The sequence below is a fragment of the Pongo pygmaeus genome, chromosome 7, assembly GCF_028885625.2.
Source record: "Pongo pygmaeus isolate AG05252 chromosome 7, NHGRI_mPonPyg2-v2.0_pri, whole genome shotgun sequence".
Lineage (NCBI taxonomy): Eukaryota > Metazoa > Chordata > Mammalia > Primates > Hominidae > Pongo > Pongo pygmaeus.
The window spans coordinates 9,505,549-9,527,197 of NC_072380.2; the positions used below are offsets into that span (position 1 = coordinate 9,505,549).

The 21,649-nt window shown below is 39.9% G+C and overlaps 1 protein-coding gene across 1 annotated transcript in view; it reads right to left on the reverse strand.

Annotated features, from left to right (window-relative positions):
- MTMR9 (myotubularin related protein 9) overlaps nt 1-17,106 on the reverse strand; it is a 47,032-nt gene extending 29,926 nt beyond the window's left edge. Inside the window, exons 1-3 of the mRNA XM_054498592.2 lie at nt 16,513-17,106; nt 6,724-6,832; nt 1,680-1,805 (exon numbers count right to left, since the gene is read on the reverse strand). Coding sequence (XP_054354567.1) covers nt 1,680-1,805; nt 6,724-6,832; nt 16,513-16,694 — 417 coding nt within the window. The 5' untranslated portion in view covers nt 16,695-17,106. The remainder of the gene's footprint in view (nt 1-1,679; nt 1,806-6,723; nt 6,833-16,512) is intronic.
- Between the last annotated feature and the right edge of the window lie 4,543 nt (nt 17,107-21,649).

The window sequence follows — 21,649 nt, forward strand, 5'->3', positions numbered from 1 at the left end:
TTCTCCTCAGCTGTTTCTAATCAGCTACTTAACCTTTGCATTAGATTATTCTTTTATCTTCTTCTTAGTCAACTTTATTGAGACAAAACTTATAAAAAATAAACTGAATCCATTTTGACTACCCAATTTCATGGGTCTTGACGGTTGTATACACCTGTGTAACACCCAATACTAGGAAATCACTAACCTGCTTTCAGTCACTTTTGGTGTCATATCTAAGAAATCTCTGCCTAACTGAAGGTCATAAAGATTTTCTCCTGTGCTTTCTTAAAGAGGTTTGATAGTTTTAGTTCTCATGTTTAGTTCTATAATACATTTTAGTTAATTTTTGTGGATGATATGAGGTAAGGGTCTAGGTTTATCTTTTTTACATATGGATATCCAATTGTTCCAATACTATTGGTTGAAAAAGCTATCCTTTCCCAATTGAATTGTATTGGTACTTTCGTCAACAATCAACTGACCATTAAGGGGAAGGTTTATTTCTGTACCCTGTATTCTGTTCCATTGGTCTATATGTCTTTCCTTACAGCAATACCATACTCTCTTGATTACTGTGGCTTTACAGTAATCAAGTGTTTTCTCAAAGCTGTTTTGACTTTCCATATAAACTTATATATTTAAATTTGCATTTCCATAAAATTTGTATCATTTTGTCCATTTCTACAAAAACATCTATTAGAATTTTAACAGGGATTGCACTGACTCTACAGATCAATTTAGGGAGAACTGCCACTTTAATGAGCCAAATCCAGCCTGCTGCTTGTTTCTGCAAATAAAGTTTATTAGAACATAGCACCACCCATTCATTGATGTCTCATCTGATTGCTTTTTTCATGCAACAACAGCAGAGTTCAGTAGTTACAATAGAGACCACATGACCTGCAAAGCTTAAAATATCTACTATCTAATGGTCTTTCACAAAAGTCAGCCAACCACTAACCTTAACCATATTGTCTTCCAACAGATGTACACAGTATATCTCTTTTATTTAGATCTCTTGCAACTTCTTCCAACAATGTTTTGTGTCTTTCGGTGTACAGATCTTGAATTTCTTTTGTTAAATTTATTCCTAAATATTTTATTCATTGTCAGATTGGTTGGTGCCAATTCAATTTGTTTTTGTATACTGATCTTATATCAACCAACTTTGCCAAACTTACTTATTCTAGTTATTTTATTGCTTTCTGCTCTTATTTTTATTATTTTTTCTTTCTAGTTACTTTGCTTTTTTTTTCTAGCTTCTTAAATTGGTGCTTAGGTCAATAATTTTAGACTTTTCTTTCTTTTCTAGTAAAAATTTTAAAGCTGTAAGTTTATCTCTAAACACTGCCTTAGCTATCTGTATTCCACAAATTTCAATATGTTACATTACCATTATCATTCAGTTCAAAATGTTTTCCAATTTCTTTGACACGCAAATTATTTACAAGTGTTCTGTTTAATTTAGAAATACTTGGGGGTATTCCTAGATATCTTAGTATTACTGATTATTAATCTAATTCCTTTGTGATCAGAGATCATACTCTGTATGGCTTCAATCCTTTTAAATATATTAAGATTAGGAATGGATAAGTCAACTTCACCTTATTACTCTTCAAAAGAAGTGATCATTTTCACAAGTCAAATAAGGTATTGGGTTACTTCTCATAATCCACAGTTCTCAAAAGTTAACTCACAGCTGAGGAAAAGAGTTCAAATTCTTGCTCAGGAAGGAAGGAATGCCAGCCATCTTCTATCACTTCAAACATAGGACGGTAAAAGAAAGGGTACATCAGAGTGATGGAGTCCAGAGTAGACAATGCCTGGAGACAAAAGAAAAGAAAGACAAAAAAGAAACACCCACAATTGGAAACATATTCTAACTGACAAATTAGTATTAAGCAAACATGGTCTAATAATGATGGGCACCCAGTATGTTTCTCTAACATTGTGTTTATTACTAGATACAATTAGAGTCTTATGGAAGCTGATTTCTTTGCTTCTAGTATCTAACAAGGCATCTGACACATAACACACACTCAAAAGTGTTGACAGGATGAAAAAAAAAAACAAAAAAATGTGCATACCAATTCTAGAAGAAAAATCAAATAATACCTCTTGACATCACTTAATAAAGCTTAATAAAAAGGTCTAAGTATTTCTGGGGATCAGTTTTTGGCTAGTCAGTAAGGTCTTGGCTCAAAATCCAGTTATTACCTAAATAAACTTATGTAAATTATTTGAAATCAGGGTGGGTTAGTAACTGTAAAAAAGGATGATACAGCTTAGAGGTCTACAGTCAGGTGGGAATCAGAATGCCGGACTGAAATTCCAAATCCTAGCAGTGCAGTAGGAAAGTCATGTAACCACTCTATGCCTGTTTCCTCAACTGTAAAATGGGGGAAATAACATACCTACTTCATAGCGTTGTTGAAGCGTTAAGAGAGATAATGTGTGTAATAGGCTTAGAACAGTGTCTGGCACATAATAAAATCTAAAGTAATTCCCGCTTTTTTTTTGAGACAGAGTTTTGCTCTTGTCACCCAGGCTAGAATGGTGCGATCTCGGCTCACTGCAGCCTCCGCCTCCCGGGTTCAAGCGATTCTCCTTCCTCAGCCTCCTGAGTAGCTGGGATTAGTATTACAGATTATTAATCTAATTCCTTTGTGATCAGAGATCATATTCTGTATGGCTTCAATCCTTTTAAATATATTAAGATTAGGAATGGATAAGTCAACTTCACCCTATTACTCTTCAAAAGAAGTGATCATTTTCACAAGTCAAATAAGGTACTGGGTTACTCAGGTACCTGAGTACAGGTGCCTGCCACCACACCCAGCTAATTTTTTTGTATTTTTAGTAGAGATGGGGTTTCACCATGTTGGCCAGGCCAGTCTTGAACTCCTGACCTCAGGTGATCTGCCTGCCTCAGCCCCTCAAAGTGCTGGGATTACAGGCGTGAGCCACCACACCTGGCCAATTTCAGCTATGACATGCTCTACATATGTAGAAATTCCATCAATGTTCATTTCCTCTCATCCTAGACTGGTATATGCCATTTGGTCATGTATCATCATATTTTCATGCTGCAGGGATCCATTCTCAAATGGGGGCAATAACTCTATCATCCCCAAATGGGCCTATATTTACCTGGAGCACTTGAATCCTGGAAAACAGACATAGGAAAACCTGACTAGATGGCAGGAACAGACAGAAGAACAGTCTCTATCACCGGGCAGATTCACCCTTCTGACAGGGGGATTATGGAAAAAAGTATTTCTATGAGTGGAGGTTGGCGGGGGGGGGGGGGGGGGCAGGGCGGCGGGGAAAGGATACCATATCAATTAGCATAATTCAAACTGCAGGAATGATGGAGACATTCACCTGGACAGGAGAAGGAGGCCCAACAGCAATGCTCAGAATGCATTTATCTCCCTCCAGGTCAGAGGAAGATCAGGCATGCAAAAGGATAGGCCCATGACTACTCAATAGTAGACTGGACATATAGCTCAGCAGTTTAGCAAAAACATCTCCATCCAAAGTTATTTTTCTATCCATCTATAAATCATGAAACCTTCTCTCCTACCTCATTAAACAAAATATAGAGAAGCATGGCTGAATAATCCATTATCCATATAAATATACATATATTTTTTTCCTACATCTATATTGTCTTTGGCTGCCAATCACATCAAACAGAAGCAAAACAGCCAGTGTCCATGTCTGACATAACTCAGGGCTACCATCAATCAGAACCACCACTATTTTAAATGCAAGTCAGCAACCACTCTGACAGGCAATAAGCACTCATATTTCATCTTGAGATCTTATGTCACTAGAAAGAGGTCTTTTCCTTTAAACACATTAATGCCGAGAGAACTGAAAACATTTCAGTTCCAAAGGCAGGTGAAACACAGAAAAAAAGCTTCACCAACTTATTGCTACAATTTAGAGAATGGAGCACTTGCCAGCTATTCTTCCAATGGGATTCTACGTGTGGCAGCAGAATATATTTGAGTATATGGACTCCTAATTACAAAGGACAGCTCAGCTATGCTATATGAAAAATTCAATTATTACTCATAAATCGTGTCCAGATGTATTCGGGGAAGGGTGGAGGGCTAGCAGGAGGGATTGTGTGCCAGGAAAAGGACAGAGGACAGGTTCGCTATGTTAATTACTGTGCTGTAAGAACATTTAACAGAGCATTCATTTTCTGAGGTCAAATGAGCTCATAATTTATGGCTTCTTTTCAGTCCTAAGGGCTTCTATATAATGAGTCAGTTTCTAAAGAGCTTTAAAATATATACAGCTACTTAAACAACTGATCAGTGTCAGTAAGTGGGTAGCACACTTCCCCTTTCTCTTCACCACTGTGCCTCACCACAGGCAGCATCTCTGACACCAACCAGCCAGTCATCTTACAGATCAATTGTCATAAAGGAATAAGAAAAACGAAGACTGGTCGGTGAAAATCCAATCTCTTAACTGAAAAAAAAAAAACACAAAACCCACAAACACACGCATGCTCAAAGGAAGTGGGTAATGTTCCTCTGCCCAAATGCCCAAATAGTGGGACATTATTTCAATTTAACAGTCTATAAACTACATGCATTCTCATTCAACTTAACAAATTACATCAAATCAACATCATGCATGACTTCCAAATGACGGATGTGTAAGACAAACAGTTCAGTTCATCTTCTCATTTCCTTAAGTAAAATTCAACAAAGGCAGGAAGAAATGTGTTATGTACCATTTACTTAGCACTATAACAGTTTTTCCTCTATTTCTCTATTCCTGTTTTAAAAATCACTAAAATCCTACTTCTAGATTTTTAAGACTTTCTACCCATTTTTAATAGCTAAGCTGATAGCATTTTTTGGACACAAAGTCCAGATTAGTTACACAAACATGGAAAAAAAAATCAATGTTCCTATAGTAGTCTAGAAAGTACTATAAACCTAAAATTAATTGATATAATTTAGTGGCAATAATTTAAAATAAGGCAATTTAAAATTTCAGTGTACATCAAAATAGTTGGTTAGAATGGAAAGAAAACAGTGTGAGCTCTTCCATTTAAACTAACCAAGTAAAATTTCTATTATTTGTAATCTGAACCAATATTCAATATTGTTTATATAAAGCAAACACACCCTGTCTTAAGCTAATTGATACGTGAAAATTCAGATTACTAAAAACAAACAAAAAACTATAATCACTGGTGATAGTTACTTGCTTTAGAAAAGAAATAACTTTTTTAAAGTCTTACCACATACATCCATAACAATGGAATATTACTGAGCCTTAAAAAGTCAGAATTTACAACACAGATGAACTGTGAGGATATTATGCTAAGCGAAAAAAACCAGTCACAAAAAGACAAATACTATGTGCTATGATTCTACTTATATGAGATACCTATAGTAGTCAAATTCAGAGAAACAGAAAGTAGAATGGGGGTTCTCAGGAGCTGGAGAGAGGGGAAAATGGGGTGTTGTTTAACACAGAGTTTCGATTTTGCAAGATGAAAAAGTCCTGGAGATCTGCTGCACAACAATGTGAATAAAGTTTTATACCCTACTAAACTGTACACTTAAAAACGGTTAAGACTGTAAATCTTATGTTAGGTGTTTTCTAACCACAATTTTTTTAAAAAAGCATCACCATAAAATTATAGTAAGTAATGATAGAGGACCCTCAAATGGTGGCTGCTATTTACCAAGTATTATACTAAGCATTCTACACACATCAACTAATAAAATTCTCACAACAGCCCTAAAAGATAGGTACTATTATCCTTGATTTATAAAAAGTAGAAAACAAATCAGAGAGATGTTAAGTACTTTACCAATGGTCACAAGCTACCATGTGGTAAAATCAAGAATCAAACTGTGCTATTGTTCAATAATATACTAATACATGTAATAATGTATATATATATATATGTAATAATATGGTAAAATAATATTGTAATTAATATTTCTATTCAAATTTTTAGAACTGTATTTATTACAAAAGATTTACTAGTATATTCAAGAAGAAACAATTTCACTTCTAGCTGCTAACCTGGTAGAGAAGTGAACAGTGCACTGGTTAACTCACTAGTGGTCTGCAGTGTCTCTAAGGAACTCTGTAGAGGGCAGGTGGGAATAGTCGAGTCAATGAGGGCTTCTAGGTCCCCCCAATCTCTACCTACTCACTGTAATGTGACTAAAAGCAATTCTAACTGTATCTATTTTATTGGTTTACAATTCCATATAAGATTTTACTTGAACAAACCTCAAGTAAAGGAAAGAAAAAGAAGTTTACAGTCTTTGGCACAGAGATTTGTATAGTGAACATAAAATATCAAGCAAAACTTTAAAATTTCTCCCAAGAACCTCTTCTAATGGTTTCCCCAAATAAGAACTCATACACACTCAAGTGAAACAGTATCTGTTATTTAACCAATATGAACTCGTGGAAATTCCATAAAGCCATCGGAAATGCAATTCCATGGAATTCCAAGCAACTCATGGAATTGAGCTACTCATAAAATGAGTAACACCAGACACTGCTGGAAGTCAAGAAAGTCCCATTACACTCATATAACAACGAACCAGGGTGAGGCTTTTCCTATCAGTCTTCAGTATTTGAGTCAGAGAACATGACTAAATTATCTAACGAAGAAATGGAAGAGCTACACTGAGTCATAATATAAAATTATGTCTCATTAGATTTTGCTTCCAAAATACTTACCTCAATGGAACTGGCTATATTCAAGCATTCCTCCATTCCAGGAATATCCAACTGAATAATTCGAAAATCTTTACATTTTATGATGATGGTACCCAGTGATCCCACAAATCTGTAAGAAATTGCAAATCATGTTTAGGAACACATACATTACTAACTTTAAATACATTATTTCTTTCAAAAGAGAATATAGTTGTAGTTACCATCTATATTAACTTGTTTCTCCTCAATTAGTCTAATTAAGGAAGAAGCAAGGCTGCATCATTAAAATGTGAGCCATACATTACTTACAATATATGTCTTTTTTTAATTTCAAATATATAAAGTAATTCACATTAAGCTGTTTCGATGGAGATTATTTGGGGCCTTATTTCAAAAAATAGGGAAAAGATCTGTAACTAATGTGTTAAGTGTTTGTAGAGAGATATTTCTGGAACATAGGAAAACAGTTCACTTCAGATTTCCCTTACTTCCAAGTGATACATATTATGTATCAATTTATAAAAAGCAAAAGGGCTGGGTGCCGTGGCTCACGCCTGTAATCCCAGCACTTCGGGAGGCCAAGGCGGGTGGATCACGAGGTCAGGAGATCGAGACCATCCTGGCTAACACAGTGAAATTCTGTCTCTGTTAAAAATACAAAAAATTAGCTGGGCGTAGTGGCACGCAGCTACTCAGGAGGCTGAGGCAAGAGAATTGCTTGAACCCGGGAGACAGAGGTTGCAGTGAGCCGAGACTGAGTCACTGCACTCCAGCCTGGGTGACAGAGTTGAGACTCTGTCTCAAAAAAAAAAAAAAAAAGTGAAAGTATTTAACAAAATCTAACATCCATTTCTGATTTAAAAACATGAAAAACCAAAAATTTCTCAGCAAACTTCAAACAGAAGGGAACTTCCTCAACCTGATAAGGGCATTTACAAAAAACCCCACAGAAAAACCCCTAAATCTAATAGCACACTTAACAGTAAAGGATTGAACTATTTCTCTCTAAAATCATGAATAACACAAAGATGTTCACTCTCACTACTTCTTTTCAACATTGCACTCAAGGTTATAACTAGTGCAGTAAGGTAAAAAGAATAAAAAAAGATTAAAAAAGAAGTAAAACTACCTTTATTTGCAGATGACGATTGTGTAAATGTACCCAGAATTTTCTTTTTATTGTCAATTCTTCCCCAAATTCACCCAGTGATACAACATAATTCCAAACAAAATCACAGCAGAATTTTATGTAGAAACTGAAAAGGTGATTCTAAAATTCATATGGAAATGCAAATGTCTTCAAACAGCCAAAACAACTTTGAATAAGAACAAAGTGGTATGGCTAACACTACATAATTTCAAGGCTTACTATAAAGCTACAGTAATTAAGACAGTGTGAAAATGACATGATGATAAACAGATCAACTGAACAGAAAAAAAGAGTCCAGAAATAGATCCACTTACACGTGAAAAAGACACAAAGACAATTCAATTGAAGACAGGTCAGTCTTTTCAACAAATGGTGCTGGAACAAATGGATAGCTTTTTTTTTTTTAAAGAATTTGAATCTCTAATCACGAACCATACACGAAAACTAACTCAAAATGGGATCTTTTACCTAAATGTAAAACCTAAAGCTATAAAACTGCTAGAAGAAAACATGACAGAAAATATTTGTGACCTTAGGTGAGGCAATGGTTTCTTAGATAAGACACTAAAATCCCAATCTATAAAAGAACAAACTGACAAATTGGACATGTTCAAAATGTAAAATGTCTGCTCTTTGAAACACAGGGTTAAAGAGCTGAAAAGGTAAGCCACGGGGCATTCCTGTAGGCTGTTGAGGACTTCATCAACAGGCTACACTAAATTTATTGTTAAAATGTTTCTTTCTTCAACAATAAATTAACCTCACCTTACTGTAACTTTTTTACTTTATAAACTTTTTAATCTCTAACGTTTTGCCTCTTTTGTAATAACACTAAGCTGAAAATACAAACACACCATACAGCTGTACAAAAATATTTTCCTTCTTTATATCCTCATTCTATAAGCTTTTTCCGATTAAAAAATTTTTTTTGGTAAACTTTCTTGTTAAAACCTAAGAAACAAACACACACACTAGCCTAGGCCTACACAGGGTCGGGATCATCAATGTCACTGTCTTCCATCTCCACATCTTGCCCCACTGGAAGGTCTTCAGGGGAAATATTAATAACATACATGAACCTGTCATTTCCTATGATGACAATGCCTTCTTCTGGATAATTCTTGAAGGACTTGCCGGAGGCTGTTTTACAGTTAACATTCTTTTTAGAAGTAAAAGGAGTATACTCTAAAATAACAATAACAAGTATCATATAGTAAATACATAAACCAGTAACAAAGTCGTTTATGATCATTTATAAATATTATGTGATGTATGCAATTGTAGGTACTATGTTGTTGTGTAACTGGCAGCCCAGATTTGTTGTTTATACCGGCATCACCACAAACACAATGTCACTGGGCAAGAGAAACTTTTCAGGTCCATTATAATCTTATGGGACTACCATCACATATATAATAAATCACATGACTGTGTATGTATATACAAACATACACTCTCAAAACTCAATAAGAAAGCAAATAATCCATTACAAATGGGCAAAATATATGGATGGTCACTTAGCAAAAAAAAGACATAGGGATGGCAAATAAGCATATGAAAGGATGCCCTACACCAATAGTCATAAGGGAAATGCAAATTTAAGCCACAATAAGACACCACTTAACATCTATTGGAATTGCTAAAATTTAAGACAGACCATAGCAAATGCTGACAAGAATGTGGAGGAACTAGAACTCTCACACACTGCTCATAGGAATGTAGAACTGTAGGTACAAGCACTTTGGAAAACAGTTGGGGCAGCTTCTTAAAAAGTAAAATACCTACATCTGATCCAGCCATTCCACTGGAAAGTAAATGGCTTGCCACCCAAGAGAAAAGAAAACACATGTTCATTCAAAGACTTGCATAAGAATATTAATAACAACTTTATTTAATAGCCTCAAATTGGAAACCCACATTTCCATCACCAGGTGAATAAATGAACTATGGAATACTACACAATGGACACTTGGTACTCAGCGATAAAAAGAATGAACTATTGATATATACAACATGGACAAATCTCAAAAGAGAGTACTGCATGATTTATGATGTACTGACATAAATTTCTAGATAATGCAAACTCATCTGTGACTACTTGGAAAAGAAAAGAAAGAAGCGATTATGAAAGGGCACCAGAAAACTTATGGGGGTGATAAATTCATTATCTTGAACTTATGGTGACAGTTTCAGGGTGTGTACATACATCAACACACATCAAAGTTTACACTTCAAATATATATAGTGTGTTATATGTCGACTGTACCTCAATAAAGCTGTTTTAAAAATCACTGTCATTCTGCTTCAGCTGGAAGTGAAAGACACACAACAACCAAATTGTCAGTAAAAAAACAAAAAAAAATATACAAGACATATGGTTATTCTCTTGTAAATTTCCATATCATCTATGCTTGTCATACTAACTCATTTTGTAAGGTGAATTTTGTTTTGTTAATCTGGCAGGTTTTATTTAGTTGCTATAAAGTATAATGAATGACTAAAGGAGTTGAAAATAATTGTTACTTTATGTCAGAACAAATATGCTATAAACTATTAAGGTATTCTCCATTCATTTATTCAATGTTTCTAGTCAGTTACTTATAGAACAGTGGGCCAAGAAAAACATGTTTTAAAAGCATAAGAGCTCCACAAAATTCCTATAATTCACATCAATTGTCAGATTCAGTTATATTTTATCATTTTCTTTTTATTTTCCCATCCATACCCTGTATACATCCCTATTATAGCATTTAAAATGCTTTATTAAACTTTCTAGTTTATATGGTTATTTCTTATAATGGTTCGTAGATTTTTCAGGTAGAAGCCATATTTGATTAATTTCTATATCCTCAGTTCCTAGTACAGCACCTAGCATATACACCTTCTTAAAGTTCCACTAAGGGACTTAAAGGAAGATTTGAATAAATAATGTAATATTGTTCATGGATGTCAAGATGTCAATTTGACTCCAATTAATCTATAAATCCAAAACAATTCATTTTTTAAAAATCCTACGAAAATTGTATAAAGTCTGTGGTCTAGTTAATAGTACTGCACCAGTGTCAATGTCCTAATTTTGTCCTCATTTTGATTACACTACAGTTATAAAACATGTCAACGCCAGGGGAAGCTGAGTGGACGATTCTAAAACCTCTATGTGCAATTTTTGCAACTGCCTGTGAGTCTTCAATTATTATTAAAGACTTTTAAAAATCCCATGAATATAGCAAGTTTTCCAAAATTGCATGGAAATATAAAGGTCAAAACATAGTTGTCAACTTTAAAAAAAAAAAAAAAAAGAAAGCGGGGCAACCAGCACTATCCGATTTTCGGACACATCACAAAGCCACAGAAGGAAAGAGAATATGATGATGACAAAAGAACAGATTAATGAACCAATGGATTACGACAGAGAGCTCAGAAATAGACCCATATATATAGGATAACTTGACATAAACCAGCCAAGGCTGGGTTGTCAGGTGATGGGATTAAGAAAACTGGCTTGCTCTATGGAGAAAAATAGGTTCTTATCACACTTGAAACAAAGATAGAAACCAAATTAAAGACCTAAAAATGAACAGTAAAACTATGAAGCTATTATGGAAGAAAATGCAGGAGAACATCCTGGTGATTTGGGGACAGGAAAGGAGTTCTTAAGACAAGCCACACACCATAAAGCAAAACATTGGCAAGTTTTGCATTAAAAGTGAAGATTTCTATTCAACAAAGGACACCACAGAAAAAAATAACAGATGGGTGACACACTAGAAAACATTCATAATGCCTAAATGAAGAATGAATACCCACAAAGTATACAAGGAACCCATGCAAATCAACATGAGAAAGACAACAAACCCAATGTTTAAAAGTAGACCACAGAAATTAGGCAATTCACAGAAAGGAAAAAAAAATTTAAGTATATTGCCCACAAGCATATACAAAGATAATTAAACTCACTAATAATTAATGAAATTCAAATTAAAACAAAGCAATAACTTTCACAATCTTCAGACTGGAAAAATTAGAAAGACAATACCAAATGTTGGTAAGAAAGTGGAGAAGAGGTACCCTCTCCTGCACCATCATGGGAAGGCAATCTGCAATTGTCATTCTGGAAAGCAATTAGTTTGTGAAATGAGATACGCACCTACTTTACGGCTCCATCCCATCCTAGGGGCAGTCTCAGAGGAATTATGGCACAAGACTATATAAAGGGACATGAATATGTTTACCATAGTTGGTTGTGATAGCTGGGAGTTGGAAGTTACCTAAAAGGTCTGTTAAGGAAGCTCTTGTAGATACTTTAGAATTCTATGCTGCTGTCAGAAGCAGTGAAATGGTTGTACGCACAGCAATATGAAGAGATCTTGAAAGAGTATTGCGTCAAAATATTAAGAAGCAGAACAAGATCTACAACATAATCAAGGTTAGGCAAATTAAACTCACACATGAATGTGTGCACACAGCCACACACAACAGTGTTATCTATTTTATCGCAACAACTAACATGGTTGCCTACAGGGATTGTGGATGAGGCGGGAAATGGGAGTGAAAATTAGGACGAAGAAAATCAACAACAGAGGAAACCTTTTAAGGAATCAATCATGAAAATGATGACTCATCAACTGAGTAGTATTAACTCAATTTTCTGAGGTCCATTAAAAAAAAACAGGTATAACTGTAAAACTTGTATACAACCCTGCATGTTGAAAGGATCAAATAAAATGATGTAAGCGATATATATGAAAGTATTCCACAGACTTGTAAGGCATTATTCAAACATAAGTTTCTACGAGGTTAAAGTAGTTTGCCCAAAGGCACTTGTCTAGTAAGACGCAGAACCGAAGGAGTCATCCTTAACGACTTTCTCACCTCATTTACAATTCACTAGCAAGGCAAGGCAGCTCCACTTTCAAAAACACATCCCAAATCAGATTCCTTATGACTACACTACTGTTTTTTGTTTGTTTGTTTGTTTTGAGACAGAGTCTCACTCTGTCACCCAGGCTGGAGTTCAGTGGCACAATCTCGGTTCACTGCAACCTCAGCCTCCCAGGGTGAAGTGATTCTCCTGCCTCAGCCTCCTGAGTAGCTGGGATCAGAGATGTGAGCCACCAAACCCGGCTATTTTCTGTATTTTCAGTAGAGATGAGGTTTCACCATACTGGCCAGGCTGGTGACAAACTCCTGACCTCAGGTGATCTGCCCGCCTCGGCCTCCCAAAGTGCTGGGATTACAGGCGTGAGCCACCGTGCCCAGCCTACCATCACCTTTTATGTGAACTACTCTACTCTCCTAGCTGGGCCTGCTGCTTCCAGTCTTGCCCCTGTACAGTTTATTTTCTGCCAGCAGCCAGAATTGCCTTCTGAAACGTCTATCAGCTGCTGCTTCCTAGCTTTCACCTCTCCAAGGGCGCCCATGAAAACCATTACAGTGGCCTGCAGGCCCTCCACGGTCTGGCCACTGCTTATCCCTCCAGCCAGTCTCTACCATCGACCCCACTGCTTATCCCTCCAGCCAGTCTCTACCATCGACCCCACTGCTTATCCCTCCAGCCAGTCTCTACCATCGACCCCACTGCTTATCCCTCCAGCCAGTCTCTACCATCGACTTTCTGTACCCTCTGTTCCCTGCCCTGCAGCCACACTGGCCTCTTCGCTCTTCTCTGCACATGCCAAGCACGTTCCCTGTCTCAAGTCTTTGTATTCGCTGTTCCATCTGGCTGGAATGCTCTTCCCCCAGATACTCACATGTCTAGCTTCCTCATTTCATTCCCGTCTCCAGTCAGATGTCACCTGCCTTCTCTGAAATCCTTTCTAAAGAAACTGCCTCTCGGTGCTCTTTATCCTCTCTTCTTCCGTTATTTTCCTTCCTGGCACTTATTACCTGACATCACTTTACATATATATATATAAAAAATAAATATATAATATATTATATATAATAAATATAAATATATATAATAAATATGACAGAATACAGGACATATACCAGCACCAGTAAATGGTGAGGACTGGCTGGTAAAAAGCGTTCATGAAAGGAAGTGCAAGAAGGGCTTGTTGAAAGAAATGGCAAGAAATAAATATATATATTTATTATATATATTTATTTCTGGACTTCCTTGATTGTCCATCTCCCTGGCTAGTACCTAAGCACCTTGTCTTAGTCACCACTGCAGCCACACAGCTCAGACAGTGCACATGGAAAACAGGTGGATGTAATGATTTCTTGAAAGCAGCAATTTAACAAACTCTGATCTGATGCCTCCCCTACGCTCTTTCCACTACACCACGCTGCTTCCCAGGAAAATGTGTGTACAGTTCGTCATTCTCTCTTAACAGATTCAAAGGTCCATGGCTCATCTGCTTCTTCTTCATCTACTACAAAGCCCAGCACCTTGTAAATGCAAGGTACACAGGAGGAAACGAATGAGCGCAAAGTAACCACGACAAAAGGTAAATAAGAAAGGAAAGGCAGTTGATGCTCATGGAGAAAACTACTCATTTGTATTCAACGGCATCACTGACCATTCAGCGGTCAATCCTTCTTTTATTCCTACGCGTCTATATGCCCAAGCCACAGTTAGGCGTTTCGAAGGAGATAAAAATGAATTCCAGTTGTGGAATTAACAGAAGAATCTGTGAAGGAGATAGCGGTCGAAATGGTTAAACTGAATACTCATAGATGGGTAACAGGCTCATTGCCTGTGAACTCCTGAAAGACAAGAACTGTAATATATTTTATTTATCTTGGTGTCTTAAATGCCTCATAAAATGTCCAGAACATAAAGGCACTTGGCAAACGTTTAACAAACTTGAGAGAGGCAAGGCATTCCAGCAGAAGGAAGAAGTCAATAAAATACACAGATGACAGAATACAGGACATATACCAGTACCAGCAAATGGTGAGGACTGGCTGGTAAAAAGCGTTCATGAAAGGAAGTGCAAGAAGGGCTCGTTAAAAGAAACGGCAAGAAATAAAGTGAGAAAGTAGGCTAGGTCCGGGACACAGAATGCCACGAATGACTGAGGGGTTTAGATTTTCAATGAGAGACCACTGAAGACTTTTTTTTTTTTTTTGAGATGGAGTTTTGTTCTTGTTGCAAAGGAAGGAGTGCAGTGGCCCGATCTCTGCTCACTGCAACCTCTGCCTTCAAGGTTCAAGCGATTCTTCAGCCTCAGCCTCCTGAGTAGCTGGGATTACAGGCACCTGCCACCACGCCCGGTTAATTTTTTGTATTTTTAGTAGAGACGGGGTTTCATCATGTTGGTCAGGCTGGTCTCAAACTCCTGACCTCAGGTGATCCGCTCACCTCGGCCTCCCAAAGTGCTGGGATTACAGGCGTGAGCCACCGTGCCCGGCCCACTGAAGACTTCATACAGCAAAACGTGGCTTGAGGAGACTAATAAGAGCCCCCTGCTCATATCAATCAATCTACCACTGCTTCACCCAAATTGCCTGCAATTCTACCACTAGAAATTATTATTTTAGGCCAGGCGCAGTGGCTCACGCCTGTAACCCCAGAACTGTGGGAGGCCGAGGCAGGAGGACTGCGAGGTCAGGAGTTCAAGACCAGCCTGGTCAATATGGTGAAACCCCATCTCTACCAAAAAATACAAAAATTAGCCCGGTGGTGGCGCGCGCCTGTAATCCCAGCTACTCGGGAGGCTGAGACAGAAGAATCGCTAGAACCTGGGAGGTGGAGGTTGCAGTGAGCCGAGATTGGCCACTGCACTCCAGCCTGGGCAACACAGTGAGATTTCGTCTCAAAAAAAAAGAAAGAAAGAAAGAAAGAAATTATTATTTTAAGGCATATCCTCTCTAGGAATCTTCCTAATATCCAAATTATCCTGTGAGGCAATAGAAAATGTTGTCGTCATTCATTTATACTTCTGTGTAAAACGGATCATCAGTTTGCCCTCTCCTGGCTAGCGAGAAGCCACTAAGGAGACGGGAATTTTGAATGCAGATGAAAGTTTAACTTTTTGACTTCGAGGCACTGCCTTGCAAAGATAAAGTCTGGAGTACAAAAAGAAAAAAGAGGTTAATTGGTCCATGCCTTTCCTTGAGAGCCAACCCTGTTCTTTCAGCAAGCAGAATTGAGTAATGAAGAGAAGACATCAGAATCTCCCTTAGTGAGAATTAAATTGATGACCCAGAAGGTAAGAAATAAGAAATATGATAAAGTGAACATTTTTCAGAAATAAAAAAATGGTTCTGTGGCATGTAGACACTCATAACTTCATAATCTGTTTAGTTTTCCTCAAAAATGGTAAAGACTTTACCTAAATCACATCCAATCACAACTTCATGAACTGTGATTGACAATACCGATTCAAGGAATACGATGGGGCAAGAAGAAGAAGCAATTTATAAAGACAATGCCGAAAATCCACCCAAATGGTGTTACGAACCAGAAATGATCATCAGGATGGTACCAGCCACACGATAACCCTGAGAACTCCATCCAGGTTTAATGGAAACCAGGTCCTTCATCTGGACGGGTTTCAGCTTGGTAAATCCTGATTCTAGGCCACAGAGGGCTCACACTGCCTGCCAGCTGGGCGGCAGGCTACGCGGAAAACGCCAGGAAGTGTTTCCCGGGGCGCCCACAGGGGACCCCCGGCTCCCTGCGGAGCTGGGGTGGGGCAGGCACTCACCGCTTGTCGATGGCGTCGATGTTTGAATGGAGGAGCCACAGCTCCTCCGTGTTGTCCTGCCGGGAGGACAGGATCAAGTGGTGGCCCGTCAGGCACAGGGTGCCCTCGACAGCCGGGTAGAAAGGCCGGTGCAGCACCACATTGTCCACCCGCGGGGTCTTAATCAGCTCCGCAAACTCCATGCTCCCCCCGCGGCCGGAGCCAGAGAACCGAGCCCGGGAGGTGCGAGGCGGTTACCCCGCCGCAGGGAGAGTAGCGGAAACACCCGGCGCGGAGCTGGCCCGGGGGGCGGGGGCGGGCCGGGCGGTGAGGCTGGGCCCGCCCCAGGCTGGGTGGGCGCGGCGAGGCCTACAGCCGCCGGCACCGGCCGCGGGGAGACAGGGGCTGGGGCTGGGGCTGGGGCTGGGCTAGGCCCAAGCGCCTCTCCCGCACCTCCCGGTTCCGCAGGCCCAGGACTGGGCCACAGAGAACCCCTCTCCACAGGCCCAAGGACCGCCGCTGCCGCTGGGCTCCGGGTCCCGCGTGGGCAAGCGGAGGGCAGTAGGAGGAGGCCACTTCAGGACCCGCTTCCACGCCCTGTTCGCTAGGGACTCCTGGCGGAAGTGGCTACTCACTGCTGGAGCCCACAGCAACTCCGGGCGGAAGCAGCAGGTCTCGAAACTCGGAAGACGCGGAAGTCGCAGCCGGAAGTTGGTCCTCGCTAGGTCCCCTGGAAATGCCTCCGGAAACACGGCCAGACCAGAAGATTTGTGTTCCTACGAGAAAAAAAGCTTGTCTTTGCCTTCACGCCCCCGCGCTGCCCTTCTTACCCACCTACAAATATTCCTTATCAGAAGAGGCCCGGGAAGAGGGGATGACGGGAGGAGGTCCTTGTCTTGCCTTCCTCCGCTTGAGTAGTATCCCCTCCAGAAGCTCTTCAGAGCGTGGGGCTTCTGTAAATTTTGATAATTGTTATGCATTAGCCTGAAGAGATGGCAATTATGGGATGGAGGCGATGACTGTGACCTTAGGGAATCCTCCAGGGGTCAGGGAGGGACACAGGGCCACTCCACAGACTACCCGAGAGCGCCGCGCCACAAGATGTAACCTGGAGCAAAAAAGAAGAAAAACAGGAATCCCTGTGAGAGGAACCCAAGTAGATGTAGGTGCAGTGCACAGAAGAGCAAGTCACTTGACTTGCTGGCGGCCACCCAGTTAATCTGCAGCAGAGCCTGGACTTCAGTCTGCCTCTGTGAAACCCAGCGAATGGGTGCGTTGGTCACCACCGCACAGCCTCCCCGTCAGACACCCACGTTTTGCCAAAAATTTATTCAAATAATTACTCCTTTGCTTGTTCCTTTCCCACCGCCCACTTCTGACATTTTTATTCAAAAGTAGGAAATAGAAGAGAAATATGTTTGAGTGCTGGTCTGCTGTTACTGCATTGACCATTTTAAATCCTCACCATCTAGTACCTAAGCACAGCGAGTTGGACAAACTCTCACAGTATTCACAAAGTAAATTGCCACAGACTCATCAGCTCATCCAACACTTGCCCAAGCTTTTGATTTTACCCTTCTTAAAATGTACCCTTCTTAAAATAAACCATAAACCACTTTATAGACTTGTTTTAAGTGAGATACGTAAATGTCTACCAACTTTCCTTGGTGTCTTTGTTGCATAGTTACTGTAGACTGGATAATAGTTGCCATTTTTTATATTTTTGCAGTTTAACTGCTTTCGTCCAAATAGATGGAATCACTTCCTTTGTAATATGTGAAGTGTTTTAATTCATTTTTCTAACTAGCATTCCTGACAGCATAGGTGTCCACTCCCTGAAGTTCCCATTCTATAGAACAAAATAGCAAATAAGTATTTTTTTGTTCTATAATGGTCACCCAGTATACACAGGGAAACCCAGTATATACCCAGTATACACAGGGACCATGCATACTGGGAATCAGCTTCATTTTCCAACAGAGCTTCGCTTTACCCCTCTAGCAATTAATAGATTCTGGGTATTTATTAAGAACATTAAATTTAATGCAAAGACTGTTAAATACCACCAGCTCAGCTCTGGCAAAGGACTGTTGGCTTTGTTTATCTCCCATCTTCATCCAGATATACTGCCATCCCAATCCCAGCCCCATCTTGGGTCCTTAAAAAAATGACCTATCATTCCAACTACCAGGGAGGAACTCCCTTTGAATTAATGAATCTGGATGACTTATAAGACTTCAAAATTATGGAAATGACAAAGGTTAAAATGACAGGATGAGCAGTAAACCCTCTCCAGTCCTATCAGAGCAACCTTTTTGAGGGTGCATTCCCACAGAAACCCATTGGGGCCCAACATCAACACACGCAGAGCTAAAATTCCAGATGCCACTTTGTATTGAAAGAAGCCAAAATTCTGTTCAGGTCCTGGGAACTTGAAGTCATCAGTGCAACCACACCCTAGAAATTAACCCTCACACAATCATGTAGGCTATGCAGTTAACCAAACTGCATCATTTAGAAAACCTGTATGCTTTTCATGGAAACCAATCCTAGTTAAGGGCACTTTAAAGGATACACAGTCTAAGTACTGCGAAGGTGGGCCCACTAGCTGGGTTCACATTTTCCCTTGGCCACTTTAGCAGGAACCTTAACCACTTGGGAAAGTGAAAACAACAAGCTAACCCACATGTTCACCATGGAAAACAATTTTTGTCTTGAAAAACAAGGAGCCTTTTGCCTGTGCAGCACCAGTTCCTACTATGTTTACCAGCCAACTGGACTGGAACCTGTACACTTGGTTTTTATCCTCCGAAATCAATATAGCTCCCAGCCGGGCGCAGTGGCTCATGCCTGTAATCCCAGCACTTTGGGAGGCCGAGGCAGGCAGATCACCTGAGGTCAGGAGTTCGAGACCAGCCTGGCCAACATAGTGAAACCCCGTTTCTACTAAAAATACAAAAAATTAGCCAGGTATGGTGGCGCACACCTGTAATCCCAGCTACTCCGGAGACTGAGACAGGAGAATCACTTGAACCCTGGAGACAGAGGTTGCAGTGAGCCAAGACTGAGCCACTGTGCTCCAGCCTGGGTGACAAAGGGAGACTGTCTCAAAACAAACAAACTATATATATATATAGAGAGAGAGAGAGAGAGAGAGGGAGAGAGAGAGAGAGAGAGATAGAGAGAGAGAGAGAGAGAGAGCTCTCAACAACCAATCCCTCATTATACCTTTAACTGCAACCGTCAGACACAAATGAGCCATCCAACTCAAACGCCTTTTGGCTGGGCTAGGAATAACAGTGAGAGTAGGAACGGGAGTTACTGGGCTTGCAACTTCCCTATACTGTTACCAACACTTTCCAAGGATTTTGTGGAAAGCTTGGATGACATTGCCCAAAGTATCATCACAACACAAACTCAAACAGACTCCTTGGCGGCAGTTGCTTTACAAAATAGAAGGGGACTGGATCTCCTAACTGCTGGAAAAGGTGGCTTATGTCTTTTTCTAGAGGAAGAATCCTGTTTTTATGTCAACCAATTAGAATTAGTAAGGGATGCCACCCGGAAATTAGCTGACCAGGCTTCTAAGATACGACAACAGCTGTCCAAGTCATGGTCCTCCTGTTCAAAAATGCTAATTAGGGGTTCATGGGTCCTTCCTCTGGCTGGCTCGTTATTAATGATTATACTTGCCTTGGTTTTTGGACCATATTTGTTAAATCCATTAACCAAATTAATTTCCTTTTGCCTAGAGACCATCAAGCTTCAGATGATCATGCAACAAGGTTTTCAGCCAGTTCCAGGTGAAGACACCACTCCTGGCTATCAAGAAGCTACCCTGTCTCCACTAGACAGAGCAGGGTGAGAGTTCCATGATCCCAAATAGGTAGGCACCGCAGCCCAATCAGCATGAAGCAGTTGCAGAAGAAAGACCATTGGTCCCTCTGCCTCCCATAAAGATTTATGGGGATCATGTCTGACAGTGGGGAAATGAGACAGGAGAATAGGGTCTGGAGGCAGGGAACCTAAGGCCAATTCTCACTGACTTCCTAGAACTGAATCAGAAGGGAAATCCCACCTCTCCACACCAATGTAACAAAAGGATCAGAGGCTACTCTGATCCTTTTGCACTGCACTGCACTGCACTGCACTGCACTGCAAATGAAAAATGGAAAGTACCTCTGATTGGTCCCGTCCCACAACCAATCAGACTGGTTGCAGGCCAAGTCTTCATGTGTAACTTTGTAACTTCCTTCACTTCAGCCTCTGATTGGTCACCTCCCATGCGGTCAGACTTGTGACGGGCCACTCCTTCATTTACATAGGGTGTAACCAAGTAACCAATGGGAAACCTCTAGAAGGTATTTAAACCCCATGCTGCACGATGGCTCACACCTGTAATCCCACCACTTTGGGAGACCGAGGACGGTGGATCACAATGTTAGGAGTTCCAGACTAGCCTGGCCAACCGACATGGTGAACCCCCATCTCTACTAAAATTACAAAAATTAGCCGGGTGTGGTGTGGGCCTGTAATCCCAGCTACTGGGGAGGCTGAAGCAGGAGAATTGCTTGAACCTGGGAGGTGGAGGTTGCAGTGAGCCAAGATTGTGCCACTGCACTCCAGCCTGGGTGACAGAACAAGACTCCGCCTCAAAAAAAAAATTAAACCCCAGAAAATTCTGTAACCAGCGCTCTTGAGCCACTTACTCGAGCTCGCTCCCACTCTGTGGAGTGTACTTTTGTTTCAATACATCTATGCTTTTGTTGCTTCACTTTTTCGTTGCTTTGTCTGTGTTTTGTCCAATTCTTTGTTCAAAATGCCAAGAACCTGGGTGATTTGTAGTCAATAACAATAATAACAATAATATTGTTACACCTGAGAGTCCGGTCTAAAAACAGGAACCAACAGAGTAGGGAAGATGAGGGGGATGATTTACAAAGCTATTTTTTTAAACTGGAGTTTTTTACTTTCTTCCTTTATGTGGATAAGTTATAACAATTACCAGTTGTGGGATGAAGAATTTAATTACAGAGTGAAGAATCAGGGAAGGTTTTATGGAGAAGGTGTCCTTTGAAAACAGGACCTTGAAGGATGAGGGCCACACTCTGAATGGAATGTGGCCGACAGAGATGTCCAATTTAGTGATATCTCCTAG